The 18,378-nt window shown below is 41.6% G+C and overlaps 1 protein-coding gene across 5 annotated transcripts in view; it reads left to right on the forward strand.

The window, feature by feature from the left end:
• The window catches only part of fhod3b (formin homology 2 domain containing 3b), a 93,323-nt gene that overhangs the window by 2,920 nt on the left and 72,025 nt on the right, over window positions 1-18,378 (forward strand). For all 5 annotated transcript variants that reach the window (XM_058646671.1, XM_058646669.1, XM_058646670.1 and 2 more), the window contains exons 2-3: window positions 3,975-4,081; window positions 10,389-10,453. In XM_058646671.1, the coding sequence (XP_058502654.1) occupies window positions 3,975-4,081; window positions 10,389-10,453 (172 nt within the window). The remainder of the gene's footprint in view (window positions 1-3,974; window positions 4,082-10,388; window positions 10,454-18,378) is intronic.

The following is an 18,378-nucleotide window of genomic DNA, read 5'->3' on the forward strand; positions in this document are numbered from 1 at the left end:
AGTAAGTTGTTTTTTTTAGTACTTAAGTTACTGTACTGATAATAGTCATACTTTTATCATATAATAGGATTATTAATGACAGTGTCAATGTCCACATGGAATGGAATGTGTACAAAGACTATATAAAAAGAGGTGTAGTGTTCCAGTTGCAAAACAAACCTTGAGATTTGTGATTTCAATGATGCCATGTCACTTTTGAAACTGGAAGTTCATAGCAACCAGGCATCTATTGGACGATACCCGCTGTGAGCCACACTGGTGTCCACCTGTGCTGTGCTTCATCATCCGCTTTCCTCTAAATTGGAACATAATTTACAAAAGTAACATCATGTTCTATTGAAGAAGTGCTGAAATGAGCAACTGAGACCATTAACTCCATAGACTTTCCATTCCTGTGGAGTTCTTTTTGAAACTAGCAGAGTTGCCTCCTGGTGGCTAACTCCTACTTTTGTTCTACTTCCCTGGCTTTTCAAATAGAGATGTTCCGATACCATTTTTTCCCTCCCGATACCGATTCCGATACTTGTGCCGTGGGTATCGGTAGCTCCTTGTCTGCAGGTGTCGGGTGATCAGTTCTTCTTCACACCTCTAAAACAGCACAGCGCAACTTCAAGATTTCAAGTTTCAAGAGCGGCGAAGAAGAACCGTGTCAGAGCCAACGGAGCTCTAATAAATTACGTGGTATCAGATCGGTGCATGGACTCCAGTACTCGCCGATACCGATGCCCATATTTTCGGCAGTATCGGAGGCATTTCCGATACTGGTATCGGAATCAGAACAACTCTATTTTCAAACCGGAAGACTACGATTATTTTATATACAGTCTTTTTTACCAAGATTCCTAAATATTCTAAAAACTAAAAACTTCACTCACTTCTACTAGGGCTGCTCAATTATGGAAACAAATCACAATCACAATTGAAACAAATGGAATTTATTGCATGTAAAAAAGTGGCTTTGAACATGAAATTTTGAATTTGCCTTAAAATAACTCTAAATTATTCTATATTGTATATATATCTTTACTCACGCCGGTGAACCAGGGAATTCCACTGAATGCCAGTGTTCTATTTTTGCTGAAATTGTCAGATGATGAGCGGGACAGGACACCATTACAACATTAAAAGTATTATTTTCATAATATAAGCTCCTGTTTTGTAATAATCATCAAAATCATCATGTCATCTCCAAACATGCTTTTCTGTTACTACTGAGAGTACAGTATGACTCGTCACTCACTACCTCCTGACACAGCTGTTTGATTTTTTCATGAATACAACAATGTGCAGATGTGCAGAAAAAAACAAAACAGTCTGAGTTGCTCCTAGTCTATGTTTTTGTAAATAGACCAGTGTTCCTTCTCTGACATGTGTTCTTCTCTGTCAGTGCTTTGCAGCCTGTGTCTTGCACCAATTTACAAATCAGAATACAAGAGAGGGAAAATGTGACTAAGTCTTGGAGAATGGACTCTCACTTTACCAATTTCAATTTCGGGCCGGTTGTTTTTCTACATTTTTTCTTAAGAAATTACAGAGTCTCATAATGAGATGTTATGTTAAATGCTGTAAAATACAGGTTCCTCCTTCATGCCTGTCAGAGCTCCTTTGAATTCTTTTACACATTGTTATGCAGCGTTGAGGTTTTGCCGGTCTCTGTGTTTTCGGTGGGTTGTCTCAGCCTTCCAGAAGAATGCAGCATCAGTTGACTGACTCATCATCTGCATACTTCACAGGATTTTAGATTACTGTCGTGGCTTTCTCTTTTATGCATCAAGTGAGGTTTGATGCGTATTAAATCACATGGCAGAGAAGCCCCATAAATACTGCCCTCACCTTTTTTCTTTTAAAAAAAACAAAACAAAACAAAAAACATGCTTTAAAAGTGGTTTACTGTATTTCCTTGATGTATTGTTTACAGAAGAAATGTCTACAGTTGACTAACACGGGTTTAACACTTACATGAAACATGCATATGGCATAGTTTTTGTTGTTATCGTGTTAATATGAGCTTCACAGTTTGCAGGCAGCCTGTGCATTTTCATTCCACATCTTCCTCTGTGAAAGACAAAGACACTTGGAGTGAGATAGCAGTTTTAAATTGGAAATTGCATGGTGTTTATTTTTAGTCTTGCCCTAACTGCCTCCCTGGTCAGTGGACCACAGTATGGTGGTTGAAGGGAGCGGCCAGACTCAGTGTGTGACTAGAGCACTTGTGGTTGCTTCTCTGGACTTGGCCATCAACGAGCCACCTTGGGTTCAAGTCCTGGGCGCGGGACAGCTAAACAAGCCTCTGCTTCTGGTAATCTGGTGGCACTGTTCCTGGATTAAGGGCATCAGCCTGCCCTGTTTATACATGGCAAGAACTTGTAATTAGTAATCCAGGTTCATTATATAATGACACCAGGAAAAGGATGGATGAAGTAACACACATCTAAGTAGATGGATACATACAGATGGGAATGGATTAATAGGCCGACTTCCATGGATCACTAAGGTTTTTCTGTATTTCTTGCTTTGTGTTTTAGATTTAAAACTTTGTGTGAGAAACTGCATTTCATGGTTTCACAGCTAGCTAATTACTGGTTTCCACTGCAAAATTCAGCCCAAAGTTTTGTTTATTTCAGGTTGTGATACAGGCTGTAAAGCTACAAGAGGACTTGAATGAAAACAATGAACCTAACTGAAACAGAAGTCCCATTGTTCATAAATTAAAAGCATTTTTATTCAGGACATGAAAATATCTTTCTCCGTGAGGCTGGCTGTGTCTCACGGCTTATGTGGTGGCTGAGCATGTGGTCATCATGTATGATTTTGATTGCCGCGTTACTGTCTCACACTCATTATTTTGGTGGGTCTGAGTTTGGTTCTTATGCCTGCATTTCCTGTCAGTCTAAAATCTGCCCCGTAATCTGGGGAAGCACTTGCTTCCCCTCTTCGTCTGTGTACAGTGCAGCTATTTGTGTGGCTTCTGCTCTGTCTACCTGACTTTATTTCTTACCTCTCAGTCTGCCTCGCTGGAGGAACACAAACAACGACCTTGAATGTCCTCTCAAAATGAAGATGGAGGTCCCTAAAATCAAAACTCGGCTTGTTTTATTACCAGTAATCCTCTGTTGTAAGGCAAACAAAGACAGACATCTCAGAATTATAAAGACATTTGAGAGAGAGGGGAAGAGTTGTCCTAACCAGCTTTGTTTTGCTTCGTCCATTCATTCATTCATCTTCTATCGCTTAATCCTCCACATGAGGGTCGCAGGGGGCGCTGGTGCCAATCCCGGCTGAGGTGCGGCACACCCTGGACAGGGTGCCAGTCCATCCCAGGGTTACATAGAGACAAACAAGCATTCACACTCACACACCTACGGTCAATTTAGAGTGTCCAATTTGCCTAATCCCGTAAATCTGCATGTTGTTGGAGTCTGCGGGTGCTGTATTACCATAATAGGTGGCTGAACAGATCGAAGCAATCAGGACCCATTTTAGGGATTGTACTGCACTGCATCAGACCATAATTTGTCTTATTTAATGCACAGAATATTTTTCAGGACAAGTTCTGTTCTGCAGAGCTGACAGACTTTGAATATAAATGGGTTAATATGTCTCAATTTGGAGGTCAACCAAACAAGTGAAGTCAGACTCATTCTTCATCTCCTTGAGTTGAGTCAGTGGATGACAACTTGTCCAAATGAAACAATTCATTCAGCTGCGTCTGAAAAATCATCATGTGCGATGATAGTTTAACAGACGAGGAGAGCAGGGGAGACGAGAGGCACCAGATGTCCAAGCTGCTCCAAATCTGAATCCCTTCTCTCCAACCTCCCTGCAGACCTTGTCATTGTACAGCACTGACAGGAGATAACAGAACCTGTGCAGAGTAAACCTGAAAAACACTATTTACGGGTGGAGTGTTAATGATATGATTTTCAGAGCATTTATTACTGATAAATGTTTAATTGTGTCTTCTCACTTTTTAGCCTGATGACTGTGCCCTTCAGCTGTCTCACAATGGAAGTTATCTGGACTTGGAGTCAACTCTGGCGGAGCAGAGGGATGAACTGGAGGGATTTCAGGAGGAAGGAGGGTAAGAACTCTGCTACCTCTGTCTCTTGTGTTGCATTCACTGTCACAGAAATTAGAAAGCCAATGACAGCGTATGCACAACACAGTGAAAAGTTGAAAACAAAAAAAGATTCTCCTACAAACCCCATTTTCAGAAAAGTTGGTACACAAAAAATGTCTGTAATGTCAAAAAAATTCAGGGAGTCGAGGGAAATCTTGGTGTGTAAAGCCAAGGGTGGAAACTGCTACTGAATATGCGTGAATGTCAATCCTTCACGTGCTACTATATGAGAAACATTGGACTTTATTTTCTATTTTTGACATCAAGTGTGCCGACTAATGTGCACAATTAGAAATAATATTAGTTCTATATAATGAATGCTGTCATGTTAATGTATGAAGGTTGTGACAAATTAACATTAGGGGAACATTCTGGCGACCAAAAGAACGTTCTATAAAGGATGTATAAAAGTAGCGTTAGGGGAACCTTTAGTGAACGTTCTCTAAAGGTTGTGACAAAGTAACGTTCTGGGAACCAAATGTGCAACCAAAAACAACCACAGGAGAACCTAGGGGGGAACCTTCAGGGAATGTTCCCACAACCAAAAGGTAACTTTCCCAGAACGTTCTGTTAGCTGGGAATCATCATCACTTACCAATTTTACGCAGACATGCACACATCGATTTCTACGTTGTTATTTTTTTTTTTTGTGTAACAAATACAGTGAATTTTTTTCCGTGGAAAACACTGACGATCATTTCTTTGACCTTTTGTAAAGGGTCAAGTGATTTTTGTTTTAGAAAATGTTGGTCAAGTGGCTCTTCCAAGGATCGAGAGCAGCTGTGATAGAAAACACCTAATGTTGAGTAATGTTGAGTAAGGTGGATGCTTGTTCAACTCTGGTTGTCCAGGAATAGATCGTTCACATTGTTGTGGTCAAACCAGATGCAGTGGACCAGACATGAAACCGTATTAAGTGACTTGAAAGTTGATGGGAACAATTTGGCTTTTAAAAACAGTCAGACACTATCATAACAACCCGATACTACTTTTTCAGGACATAAATTCGAGTTAAGAGGGAAACCTCTTCATATCCTTGGCCGTAGACATAGGTTTTAATATCCTGCTTGTTATATCAATTTGCCTAATTTGATTCCATTACAGTGATTTGAATCATATTGATATGCGTTTCATTCCAGGATGAATTACTGAAATAATCCCTTTTGTCCAGGCCTTGGGTGATTTAGCAGTCCTGCCCAAAAGTATTTTTCAGGACGTGGTTGATCTGTTGAAGGAGCCGAGGGAACGAACTTTACTCCACCTCCGGGAGTTTCCATTTCAAAAGCCTTCAGAGGAGAAAGATTAAGTCCTATATTGAATACTGTCATCACTTGTTCACAATGAAAGAGTCACTGAATGCCAAAACAACGTCATTGGACTATTATTAATTGATTTTAGTATGTCGCCGTGTAAAACGTTTTGTATGTCTTGTTGATGAGCTCATATACTGTGTCGCCAGAGTTTCATCATGTTTATTATCAGTTATATTTGTGCCCTTTTTTGTCGCTGACACTCGTCCTTTGCACCCACATACCTGGCGTCCCTGTCTGAGCGGCATCAGTGATGTCATCTTAACCACTCATGAAGTGTAGACACAACTCACGAGTAATCGGCCCTTATCTCTATTGAATGTCACCTCATTAGAGGTGGCGACTACAGTTGTACACACACACTCTAATATACACATCCCTCCGCTTCTAATTTAGCTCTGTTGTTTCCCAGTAACACGAGGCTTTGTCTTGACGTGGCTCCTGGGTCTGGATGTAGAAGAGAACGGTTTCTAATTGTGTTAGTTTCATTTTTAGTTTCAGACACTTTCTTTGGCCACTGCCTTTATCGACTCCATATGTTTTTTCATGTACCATGGAGGATGTTGATGTATCATTCATGTGCTGCCCACTTTAGATGATCACAAACCAAAGGTTGGCATGAATGTTCCTGGTTGGCTGGACCACAAACTTGTATGGATTTATTTGTCTAACTTGGAATTCATAAGCTGTGCTCTGGCTTGGTGTTTCTATTGGACGTTGTGAGAGCTGTCCTTTCCATCTGAAATTGTTTGGAGCTTAGGGGAGGCTATTGAGAGCTGTGAGGTTAAAGTGGTCCACTTCTTCTCTCGTCGAAGAGCGAGCCTGCCAGGGCCCGTGTTGTGCCAGCTGGCAGAGGGTGGTATGGATGTGTGTCATTAAACCCACACAGTGTTGTCTGAGGAGGCTGGGGGTGAAGGTGGTCAGCCAATTATTTTTTTTAAAAATAGGTTAGTTCTGCTCGCTAGCTTTTTATGGTGCTGATGTGCTCGAGCCCAAAGCTCGGTGTTGTTGATTTGATGATTATTCACCTTGTAAAAGTTCTGCTGAGGCATTTCACCTTTATCCGTTCCTTTTTGTTTCCCTTTTAATGCAGGAGATCTGTCAATAGCGGTGTCCAACTCCAACACATGTGTCCTGCAAAATGTAAAAATAACTCCGCTCCACTAAGTCCAGTTAACAAGCTGCAGTCATTGTTTTTGTTTCAATCTCAGAACGGCACCACAATCATATACTGCAGGGGTGTCTGGACTCTCCTGATCACCGGCCAATGAATCCGTCTGTAATTGATATTAATGACAGGTTGCATTCCTGAGGCGCCTGTGTCATACCTTGTGTCTTTACAATCAGATTAAAGTATGATCCTCAGACAGAGTGCTGCAGAGCCAGGAGATATCCATGTCACGGGAGCTTAAGGTCCATAATCACTTCCACACCATGTTATGAAGCTCAGCTATAGGAGATTGTGACTCATAAATCCCTCATCCCATCTTTGCAACAGTCTCACTTTAAGTCATAAACTGACCACACTCTTACATATCTGCACACTTTCTTTTTCTTAGTCGTTGGTATGTCATTCAGGGTTCTACCTGTGATAGATCCCACACACACTGCATTTGTAGCCTTGAATCAAGATGGAGAATGGGGAGCATGGTCGGGATCATACGGCCTGACATGTGTTTACAGACATGTATAACCCTTGGAATATTTTTGTGGATTATGTGGATTGAAAAGCAGGAGCCTGTTGGACCATTTTAGGGAGAGCTGATGTTGAACGTGCGCGTGGCGTGTGCGTGACGCTTGATTGACAGATGATGAAGGACATATCTTCTGGCTCGTCTTGAGGCAGTGACTGATGACGTGCTGTTATTGGCTCCGCGGTTTGTTCAGCGTGTGACACTTTTCGATATTTCACTGTGAGCAATATATATAGAAACCGAACCGTTGTTGCTCCGTTGCTCCTCATCTATTCAGCGTTTCCCAACGTGTCCTTTCATCTCTCGCAGGGACGGCTCCGCTTTCGTTATTTTCACTTTTTTTCTGACCCACTTGGACATCGCGTCGTAGGCTCACAGCACACGAGATTTTCATTTGAGGAGAGAGGGGGGAAAAAAAAGCGCTTGTGAAAAGAACCAGAGAAATTGTCAAAAACAGTTCAGCTTAAACTTCAAGGGAGGAAATAATACACCAGTTGCTCTCTGTGTTTGCAGAGCAGTTTAAGGGTATTATTAACAGAATGGAACAGCTCCACGATTGTTCAGTGTGTATGTGTATTTGGTTTTGAGTGTGCGTTACCTTGTCAATGGTTAGTGAAGCTGCCACACAGAGGGACACTGACCCAGCAGATGGTATAAGCTTCATTTTATTGCCTCTTTACCCCACCTGGCCCACTTAAGCAATAACCATGCTTATACACACACCGATGCAGGAATCTCCTGTGTGGGGGTGAAGGGGTGTCACCAAGAAATGCTGAGTCACTACACCTCTGCGTGGGCCTTTTTGCCTCTCCGAGGGCAAAAACTGGGTTTTACTGTATTCCAACTATGTTGTTAGATTTCTGTGGGTACACATGTTGTGTTGTTTCTTAAACGTGGCTAATAATGCTGCCTTAGATAAAGTCATAGAGAGATGGAGCTGGCAGGCCTCCGCACTGGTCCGGTCGCTGCAGCGTATTATGAGACCGTATTTTAACAAGGCTGCTGTACAACACATTTATGTGGGGTATGTATTTGGCATGCAAGGCAGTTTTTAACTATTCCTATATGCAATGATTGCTGGGCAGAGTGATGGTGATGAATATCAGATTTACTATATTGAGAAACGTTTTATTATCCATTCCCTCTTTTCTTGTACGGGATGAATAATATTAGCCATATGTTTTCATTTAATCTCTCGCTCCCTTTCATTAAAAGCACTCTAATTTGACCAGTCGCTTTGGCTTACGGTCACGGAGTACGACGCAAGTAATAAGAAATGTGTTTTAGGGTGATGGTGCAATGTATTTTTTCAGTTATGAAAAAATAATCACGGTTATTCAAATGGTAGCAAGATAAATATTGTCCCGAAGCATGATGTTTTAGATGATAATTCAGAATGAGTAGAAGTTTGGTTTAAGTTGATTATACAATACCACCGAGAAACGTAAACATTCTGGCACAGAAGAACACAAGACCAAAAATGAGACCGAGGAATTCAGCTGCTATTATATCCCAACATGCAGCCAATTTGTTATTTGGCCCACATTCTCTACAGTTCTGATTATTTCTGTAACAAACCCCCCCACCAACCCCTTTCTGTTTGAGACTTCAGTTTTTCTGTTTAATTGGTGCGGGGGGGGGGGGCTCACTTATATTCCATGCACGTTTGTTTAATTTGATAATGAGCATGTTGGCCTGCGTAGCCTCAGGTCTTGTTTAAGCACGGGGATACTGTTACAGCAGGGCAGAGAGAAAGCAGACGTTCGTGACAAAATGGCTCTGGTTACCCCTTTGCCTCATCAGCATCACAGAGGATTAAGTTCCCGTTTGCCGACTCACCGGTGAACGCTCGTGCTGACAGATGTTGCTCCTGTGTCACCTCTGCTTGTTTCAGGATATTATATTTGATAAGGAGTGAGCATGCCACAGACTGGTTGGGGGGCACGAGAGATGTCAGTGTGCCTGTCTGTCTGTCTGTCTGCTTGTTTACGGGGAGGCACAGCAGTATATGATCCGCCTCCTCTGCTGATTCTCCTCTCTCTGTCTCAGACCAGTTGCAGTCTGATTGTGGCTGACAGCGACAGACCGCCGCTGGAGCTGTGCCAGTCTGAACAATCACTCAGCCTTTGTGCAGGAAACATAAAAGTTCATTTGTCAGGGAGCTGTATATAGAGGAGGGGTGTTGTGCAACTCTACCTGCTGTCCTCTTGTCCTCCCAAGCTGTGTCAATTACTATTTCTTTAATACTTCTTACTCTCATAATTCATCTTATGCGGTGGCTTCTGTAATTCCATTTGTAAACAAAACAGTGACGGCTTGATGTGAATGTGTGTTATCTGTCACATTAACACAACAACTAAAATCAGCCATTATTTGTGCCTATTAATAATACATTTTATGTAGAATCACTTTTCAGAGCTCTCAAGGTCACTGTAGTATAAAAAAACAAACAAGTTAAAATTAAAATATCCATATCCATAATTTGCCAGTTAAAACATCAGTGGACCACACTCTTGGAGTAAAAAAAAAAGAAGTGTTCTTTCTATACTGAGAACACAGAAATGTAGTTAGTTTTGAGTCAGCGCCACATTCACTATCCTACTTATGTAAATACCCACTAATGCATTGTTGGTTTTGGTCTTTTCCTGGGATTTGCTTACACGATTTGCTTCATCCTCTGAAATAGCACATTTTACGGGCTTCAGACTTAATACACATTAGACTCTGGCTTTCTGAGTGGGGAAAGTAGCCTTTGTGTGACCACAAACTACACTCTTCTCACATTCACTCTCACAATTGAAAAGAACTGATGCATTGTTGCCTTCTTTGTATGGGATTGTCATTCAGACATTGTAAGCAGTTGACAGGATGGTGATCGGGTCTCGGTGTATCTCTACATTAACACAGGGGGGGCGGAGCTGACCCCTGACTTGCTTCCATTCCTTGTTTTCCCCTAATCTGCTCCAAAACCATTTCCCTTTTGTACTCACATTGCAAATATTGAAGGGTGTGGATAAGCCTGAAAGTTATCATTTGTTAAAAAGGAATTTACCTTGAAGATCATTTTGCACCTTTTCAATGTAGCCATTCTGCTAAATTCCCTTTGTCTGCACACTGTGTCTGCACACTGTGTTTGTCTGTGTGTGCACACAACCCCTCTACACACACAAACGCACACAAATACCAGTTGAAATAATCACAGTAGTCCTAATGTCCGCACTAACACTTCCCTTTTTCTCCATTTGTCTTTTTTCTCCTTCACAGGAGAGGCAAGAAGCACAGTATTATTCTTCGAACACAGCTATCGGTCAGAGTTCACGCCTGCATTGGTGAGTAATCAGCTGTGCCGTGATCTTAACTGTACATCTGTCACGTCCCCTTTTTGGTCAATTTGTCTTCCTTGGCCGGTCATCAGCGCGGAATGGGCTTTAATTAGCTCCATAACCGGTGAATTTTCTTACTAATGTCCTTGTTTAGCTTGCACAGTGCACAGTGGCAACTTTTGGGAAATAGAAACTTAATTTGAGTGAGAAATGATGGCATTTGAACAGCGCTCAGTTTTCAGAGTGCTGGCACAGAGCACTTGGTAAAAGCTTTTTATGACTTACTGTGTTTTGTCACTTTGTTTTATTGGGCCTCCTGTTGTCTTTGTCTAATGTGAGGGAACGAGCACAAAGAGCTGAGGAAAAACATATGCAGACACGCACGCACGTGTCCTGTGCACACACACACACACACACACACACACACACACACACACACACAATGTGCTTATCAGGGGCAGTTGGCTTTTGGTTAAACTGAGGATGTTTGTTTAAGGTTTTCCTTTTTCACATCTTTCTGAGAACAGTTCACCTGATAAAAAAGGGGGTTAATTATTTTGTAACTCTGTTTGAATGCATTTACAATGTAAGACGTGAACACAAGGCCATTGGAAACTGAAGGCCACTAACGTTGCTGGTGGCAGAACGTAGAGAAGCACACATTCTCACACAGAGACACGCGGTGCCTACTCTACAGGCTCCCAGTGTAAAAATATCCCAATGCCTGGAAAAGCTATTAAGTTGTAAATAGTCTGATTTTAAATTTGGTAATTTTTCTCTTGTTCAGTGGAAGCTGACCAAACGCCCAGACATTTTTTATTTGAATGAAGTCACGGTGAGCTGAGAGCTGTCTCTGACTCCTTCTGTTAATGCAGGGAAGTGTAATGGAAAGGTTTGAAAACTTCACTTTATTAAAGGTGCCGTCCGCATGTCAGGAGAAGGCTCGTAAGAGCAGGCTGAGGTGAGGTCTGGCGAAAATGCCATGTTGGCATCGGGCCGCCTCACTTTACGAGAGCAATGTTGCTGTTGCCTGGAGCTGGAAGACACAACATCCTGAGAGCTATAGAGAGAATCAGGTGGAGCTGCTTAATCAGCATTGTGTGAACTCATGTGACAATGGTTTAAATGTAACAGATATTTCTTTATATTTATATACACTACAGTTTTAAAGGTACCATGTATAAACCATGTGGTGGTTTTTTTTTTGTCAAACATTGCTAAATACCCGTTGTTCCGTTGTTGATATAATGATAGACGATGCTTCCTGGTTTTATAACAAAAATACTTTTCCAGTCAGTTTTTGCCTGAGTCACGTGCTGAACATGGTTGTAAATAGTGTGAATATTTGGCTGAACCTTGTCCATGCACTCTTTGAACTGCTTCCACTTTATTTTCTCCTCATGCTGGCGCAGGGCTTAGCTTAGTGCATCCTGAGGGGGTGCAGACAGACGTGCTGCTCCTCTCTAAGTGGATGATGACCCCCCCCCCCCCCTTTAAGTTCACAGCCACCTGTTGCCATTATCTAGTTTTCATAGTCTAGTGACTGCCACTGTTCTGGTCACTGTTCCTGTGACTTCTTTCCCTCCCGTGAGTGAAGAATTACTGTGTAATTTTCCTGCTCCTCACAGGAGATAAAAAAGACAAATCACTTGCTATGTATTAAGGGATTGAGCATTTCCGTTACTGACATACTTTTTGTGTCTTTGTGTAATGAGAGATGTTATTCAACAGCAAAAAAAATGGACAGAGGCATCGGATTGGCTTCAACGCTGTGATTTTCTCCCGCTTTATAAATCTTGTCATAAATTCTCCTTTTGTTAAAGTCTGACAAGCATAAAAATAAGAGGGCCGCTTTCGTTTTAGCCTCAGACCGACTTAACATGTGCAGTGCTGTGGAGTTAAATAAAATCTCACAATTGTCCTCACTACTAAATGAGCTCACTCCTGGTAACACATTTTATTATTCCCTTCTTCTTGATTATAAGTGATGAGCTGGTTAAAGTCCTGTATGTAATCTGTGGCATTAAGTACATTTTTGTGTGGGAAATCCTTGGTGTGTATTTAATCTTTAATGACACCATTTTTTCCCCCCCAGATTTACTCATCACATGGCTTTAATTTGGATGTGTACATGTTTCTTGAGCCACAGAAAGACCTAATCCAGACTACATTGTCGTTAGTTTTCAAGCACATTTCAAGCACACAAGGCTCTACATTAGACCTGGCAATCATAACTAACACATCTAAATAACCTACACAGTTCTTTTGACCAGCCCTGGGATACAGAAAATAAACTCAACTTGTCCCTCCCTGCGTGTCAGCATTGGCCACACAGCCTTCTGCTGAGCTGTTGTTGTTGTTGGTGGACTGACTGTGGTAAGAAGGGCCTGATGATTAAAGCAGCCCTGTGCTCATTTTAGTGTTGTCTATAAGTACAGTAGGTCGCCTTTATATGTGTCGTTTAGTTTTTGAGGTCGCCCGTGTTGCGTGATGTGATGGTTCTGAAGACAGGGAGAGAGACAGTGTGGGCTGCAGAATGTTAAAACTGGGGATAGCAAGTTAAGAATTAACAAATGTCACATGCAATTATCAGCCGCTTGTGAAAAGCAAAGCATCCGAGGAAGCCTTTGTAGAGTTCACAGAGAAATACAGTCAGAGGCCGCTCCTTGAGAAAGCAGTGGCATTTTTGTAATGCCAAACTAACATCTTGATGTGGTGAATCTCACTGCAATCCAGAAAGTTCTACTTCATCTTGAGCTTCATTGATGTCCCGCTCATTAAACATATCTTTATTTACTGGTTTATATAAATATATAGTATGATCGTTAATGAATAATAATAATAAAAAAGGGCACTTTAAAGTTGAAATCTGCTCCTCTTTAAGAGCAGTGAGCTTCAGAGTGGCAGCTGTAATCAGAAGTGACACATTGTTAGAAGATTACCTGCCTTTTACAACCTCTTATAATCCAGGCTCAGGGCAGGATTCATGATTGTGTCGGTGCTGTTCACTTATGTTGCTCTTTAATGCTATAATTTTGGCAAATTGATGGTTTTGATCTTCAGGTTGACAAGTGTGGTTGCTGGGAGACGACGAGCAGTAAATTCTCCGCGATCGTCCACGTTGGAAGATAAACTCCTGGCGCGTTACCGGGAGAATGTGTGTGTGTGTGTGTGCGTTTTCAATGCATGTTTATCTTCATCAGTGCATTATCATGTATATGTGTCTGTGCGGGATGTCAGCACTTTCAGATTTAAGATAACATCTCGTGCGGGTCGCAGTGCTCCCAACCACAGTCTTTCCAAACACTCTGCCAAATCTACACTAAGCCATTTGCACTTTTGTTAGCACGCATGAAAACAATTCCAGTTACAAAACAGATAAAGTAGAAATGTAGACTATTGTTTTTTAAAGTGCCAAGAGAGTTGATAATATCCAGGGTCCATAGAGTTTGGGAAAATGTTCAAATTGAATTCATTGATTTACAGCATTAATATCAAGGTAATAAAAAGGAACATTTAACCTCTGTCCTTAATCCTTGTTTGCGTATGTGCAAATCACATATCTCAATATGAATGCAAGTGGGGAATAACTCAAAACACTCATGTCATGTGGCACCTGTGAGACGCGGGGGGAAGATCGAGTGGCCTGGTCTCTCATCTCCTTCACTTACCTCAAAGAGATTCCAAAATGGGATCATGGACTTAGACTCACCCGCTGAGGCCAAACTAAACAACAGTGCGGCGCAGAGGCGAAATCTGCAGCAGCAAACATCTCAGTGTGAGTAAGAAAGCATTTTCTTGTCACAGCTGATAGCAGAACTACATCACAGGAAGGCGTGATGGTGTCACTCGCCTCACACCTTTGGAGCACTCTGTTTTTGTAACGTGTGCTTAATGTTTAGGCATGAGCCCAACAACCCCACGCAGAGAGACTTTATCAGAAAAGCTCAGGCTCATGCTGCATTTATGGGCAACAGTACAGCACACTGTTACCCCTTCACTTTGTTTCCTGTCTCCTCACAACTGCAGCCCAGCGTGTTTTCCGTTGTGTGGTAGGATTACAGCTAATTGTTTGCACTTATTTGCTTCACATACTGCACAAGTTTGTGGACAACTACCATCAATTTGTAGACGCACATGCTCACACTCACATGCAAAGGCATGCACATTATTATGTAGCCATCTGTTTCCAGTTGCAGGACCCCTCAGCACGTCAGAAAAGAAGAGAGCTGTCTACATTTTCACCCAAGAGCCGAGTATTTTCTTTCCCCCTCTGTGTGTTTATAAGACGGAGAGTGAGAAGAGTGAGCATGCGGCCTGACCGGGGGGACACAACTGTTTTTGTCTGGACAACCCAGGATTCTGTAACCTGATTATTGAGCATCAGTGTCATAAATAATGTTGCTTTGTTCTTTTTATAGTGTCAGGGAAAAAAAACCAAACAATACAAACAGAACATTTGGTCATGAGTTAAATATTGGTATAAGGGATCCTTTTATTGGCTGCTCGTGACAAAATATAGCTCTTCAAAGTGTCATATCATGACATATGAGATGGGAAACTAAGAGTGGATTCTATGTGAACCAGACGGCTCTGGGGTTTATCACTGCTCTGAGACTGGGGACGTGTCTTGTGCAAGTGGACAGGTGGTTCAACCTAAGTAGCCACATACTTTAAACAGCTGACTGCTTTGGAAGGAATCTGTGTTTGCGTTCGTTCAGACCAATATTTATTTGTCTGTCGTGCATTGTGTTTTTGACTGTTTACACAGGGGGTCTGTGACGGTTTAGAGCTGAGGTTTGAGCTGCCTTGGTGTTTGCCTTCCATCTGTGTCCTTGAGGGGGAAAGAAAAGCGGACGTGCAAAACTTGTTGCCCTTCTCTGAATTGTTTTACACAATACTGACAGATGAATTGAAGTGAATGCAAATGGAGTACATGATCAGACTAAATGGCCCTCTAGTTTACCGAGCCCTTTTCTCAAATCAGGTATCAATAATAAACAGTTTCAACTGAACAACCATTTTCTTCTATAATCAGATTTTGATTTTTAACCAGTTATAATATGCGTTTTGTATTTAATTATTTGAGAAGCCCCCGCTCTACTAGTTCATCTGCTTCCATTTCTGTGTTTTATGCACGTCAAGCTCCACTAAATGTGCATCTCTTAAACACCTGTCTGTGATCCCGCAGCAGTTTCCAAAATGGAGTAATTCATCATCTTTGAGTTATTATTTTGGGGCTTATGGTTGTACAATAAGAGCAGGAATACATCGGGTACCATTATTAGCTGAAATAGTACTACTACTAACAATAAGAAGAAAAATAAATCCTGACCTTTAGCTCAGCATCCCACCATCTCACAGCTTTGTTTGTCTGTGTCTTTGTAAGGTTTGCACTTTCTCTGTTTGTCATTACAGAACCTGTCACTCACCCAACATTCTGTTATTTCTTTCTCTCACCTTGGACCATGTAGTGTTACCACAGCTGGCTGGCTTTGAATCATTTACGATTGCGGTTTTGTTTTGAAGAATAATTTATTGGATTTTTGTCACATTCATATGTACAGAGATTGATTTAGTCTTCGAGGTTGACATCAGCTGGAAAACTAAAGACTGACGTGACCTAGTTTGGTCCAGAGGGATGCGAGTGGCCCTTTTGTACAATAATTTTTTTTTTTAGCCCTCATATGTAGCTGTCATCAGGGCGACGATACCTCTGACTTATTAGCTTTTTCATGCCCTCTGCAGATATAATGATGCAGACAGAGGAGACTTACATATTTCATGTTTTTATTGTATCAGGTGAACTGTGGCTTTTTGTCTTTATGAGTTCGCATGGTGCCGCAGCCGTCGAACACCTGCGACTTACCATGTTTCACATTTTATTGTGGTGACTGGCCGGGTACCAACAGAAACTCGAGGCATGTTCGTCAAGAGCCGTTTGGCAACAGTAGAGAGCATGTGGCATTTTGTGTTGATGTGTGAATGATTTGAGCGCCATCCACGTGTGTTCTGGTTCACAACAGTGTAACCACCCAGAGACGTGATACACTGCTATTATGGATATTGTAAACCATATTGTTATTAGCTAGACGATCAGGTGTTTCTTTTTTTATCAGCTTCAAACACGTTCAAGGCCAAGAAACAGCTATTTTTAGAGCTGACGTAAGCTCGAGCACAGGCCAGAAGCGGGATGAGTAATACTGTATTTATCAAGTAGATTCATTTATGAAACACAATGTCCTTTTCACTGTCAACCTCACAGTAAGTCATTTGTTTTTTATCCTTTGTACACTAAACATTGAGAAGAGGGAGAGATTTATAAAATGTGTTTAAAAGTAAGAGGTCAATATTTTACAGCTTATCCTAAAGAATCACAAAAGAAGGTTTCTGGCCAACGTGTGATGAATAATCTATGTTTTCATCCGGCTGAAAGTGCATTTTATGCAGTCAGAATGACACAAGTAACCACAGTGCTCTCACTTTGCTTTTGATTAAGCCCACAACCGACGCTGACATACTTGATCCCCTTACATCCATTCCAGGCCTTGCTGGGTGACTGGAGAGCCCGGCTCAAATAAAGAACTCAAGCACCAGGAGAATCTCCTCTTGCAGCCCACCCATGGCTCTTGAGGGGACCACTCAGCGAGGCCTTAGCAGGAGAAGATTGGACAACCTTTGTTACATTCTTTTAAGTAGAAGAAAAGAGCCATAGATAGAGAAAAAAAGAGAAGAGGGCCCCAATGCCTTGTGTGCATTTTAGCCCAAGAGCCTCCTTAATCAGTTCAGGCATGTTGGGCAGTTGGGATGGCTCCATCTGAACTGCAGGTTACAAGAGGATTCAGGGGTAATGCGGTTGAAATGCGTGTCGCACACGTGCAAGTGTAATGGCAGTGATGGAGCCGAGTGAAGTGCAAGTAGAGAATGTTCTCAAATTCGCTAAAGTAAATTGACAAATTTTGTGGCAACTAATAAATTCCGTTCAAATAGCATACGAACAAACCGCTTACTCAACCGTCCTCCGTGGTGACAGGAAAAGACACACTGTCTGCTTTTGCTTAGTCTAGGTTATAAAGAGGAGTGAAAATATCTGCTGGTATAAACCATAAGTGATGTTTCTTGACGCTGTGAGGAAAGAGAACCATGTTTACATCATTGTTGTGGTTAAAGCTGTGTAACGTTAAGTCTCATCTTTCAATGGACATGTCAGACATCGCTGTGATCCATTCAGATCTATTCATGTGTGTTGTGTGGTGGTTTTCTCAGTGGTCACTTAAGGATCATTAAACACACAAAGCTCTAAAATGTTTTGCTTAGACTTCTTGTTTATAAGATAAAAGCCCGTACATAAGCCTTTAATCTCTGTGTTTGGAAATGTAAAAAATGTTCAAATCTCTCCCAGTGTCTGGACCTCAGAATTGAATGACATCAGAGGCTGTTCTCCCTGTTTTGTGATGAATGCCTTTTGTATTAGTGGGGTGCAACACAAAGCAAACAGAGGCTGTGTTGGGTTTCATTAGCGCACGCTGCTGCTCTAAGTGCAGGCGATGGACATGATATACGGCATACCTGGAATAAAACTCATTATGCCATTATATAATCATACTATTTTAATTTTTTTCTCAGAGGTTGGGATAGGAAGCTTCTACCCACCAACTAAAAATAGAAGAATAGAAGATTAAAAAAAAGTAAATTAAGGCAAGGGCCTTGTTTTACGGAGGCAGCTTTTTCTACAGCTGCCCCAAAAAAACAAATTAGCCAAGGTGTGGATTTCACATTTTTAAGTGGAAGCTTACTATGCAAATGAAGAGCAACATTGTCCTTTGTTTGCAAAGACCCCTGTAGTTCCCTAACAAGTCTGGGAAAGTGAGGCGTGAGTGGAGGAGTCCTCTGTTTGTTACAATCTCACCATTAGCTGTCACTAATTCCTT

Source organism: Solea solea, chromosome 13, assembly GCF_958295425.1.
Source record: "Solea solea chromosome 13, fSolSol10.1, whole genome shotgun sequence".
NCBI lineage: Eukaryota > Metazoa > Chordata > Actinopteri > Pleuronectiformes > Soleidae > Solea > Solea solea.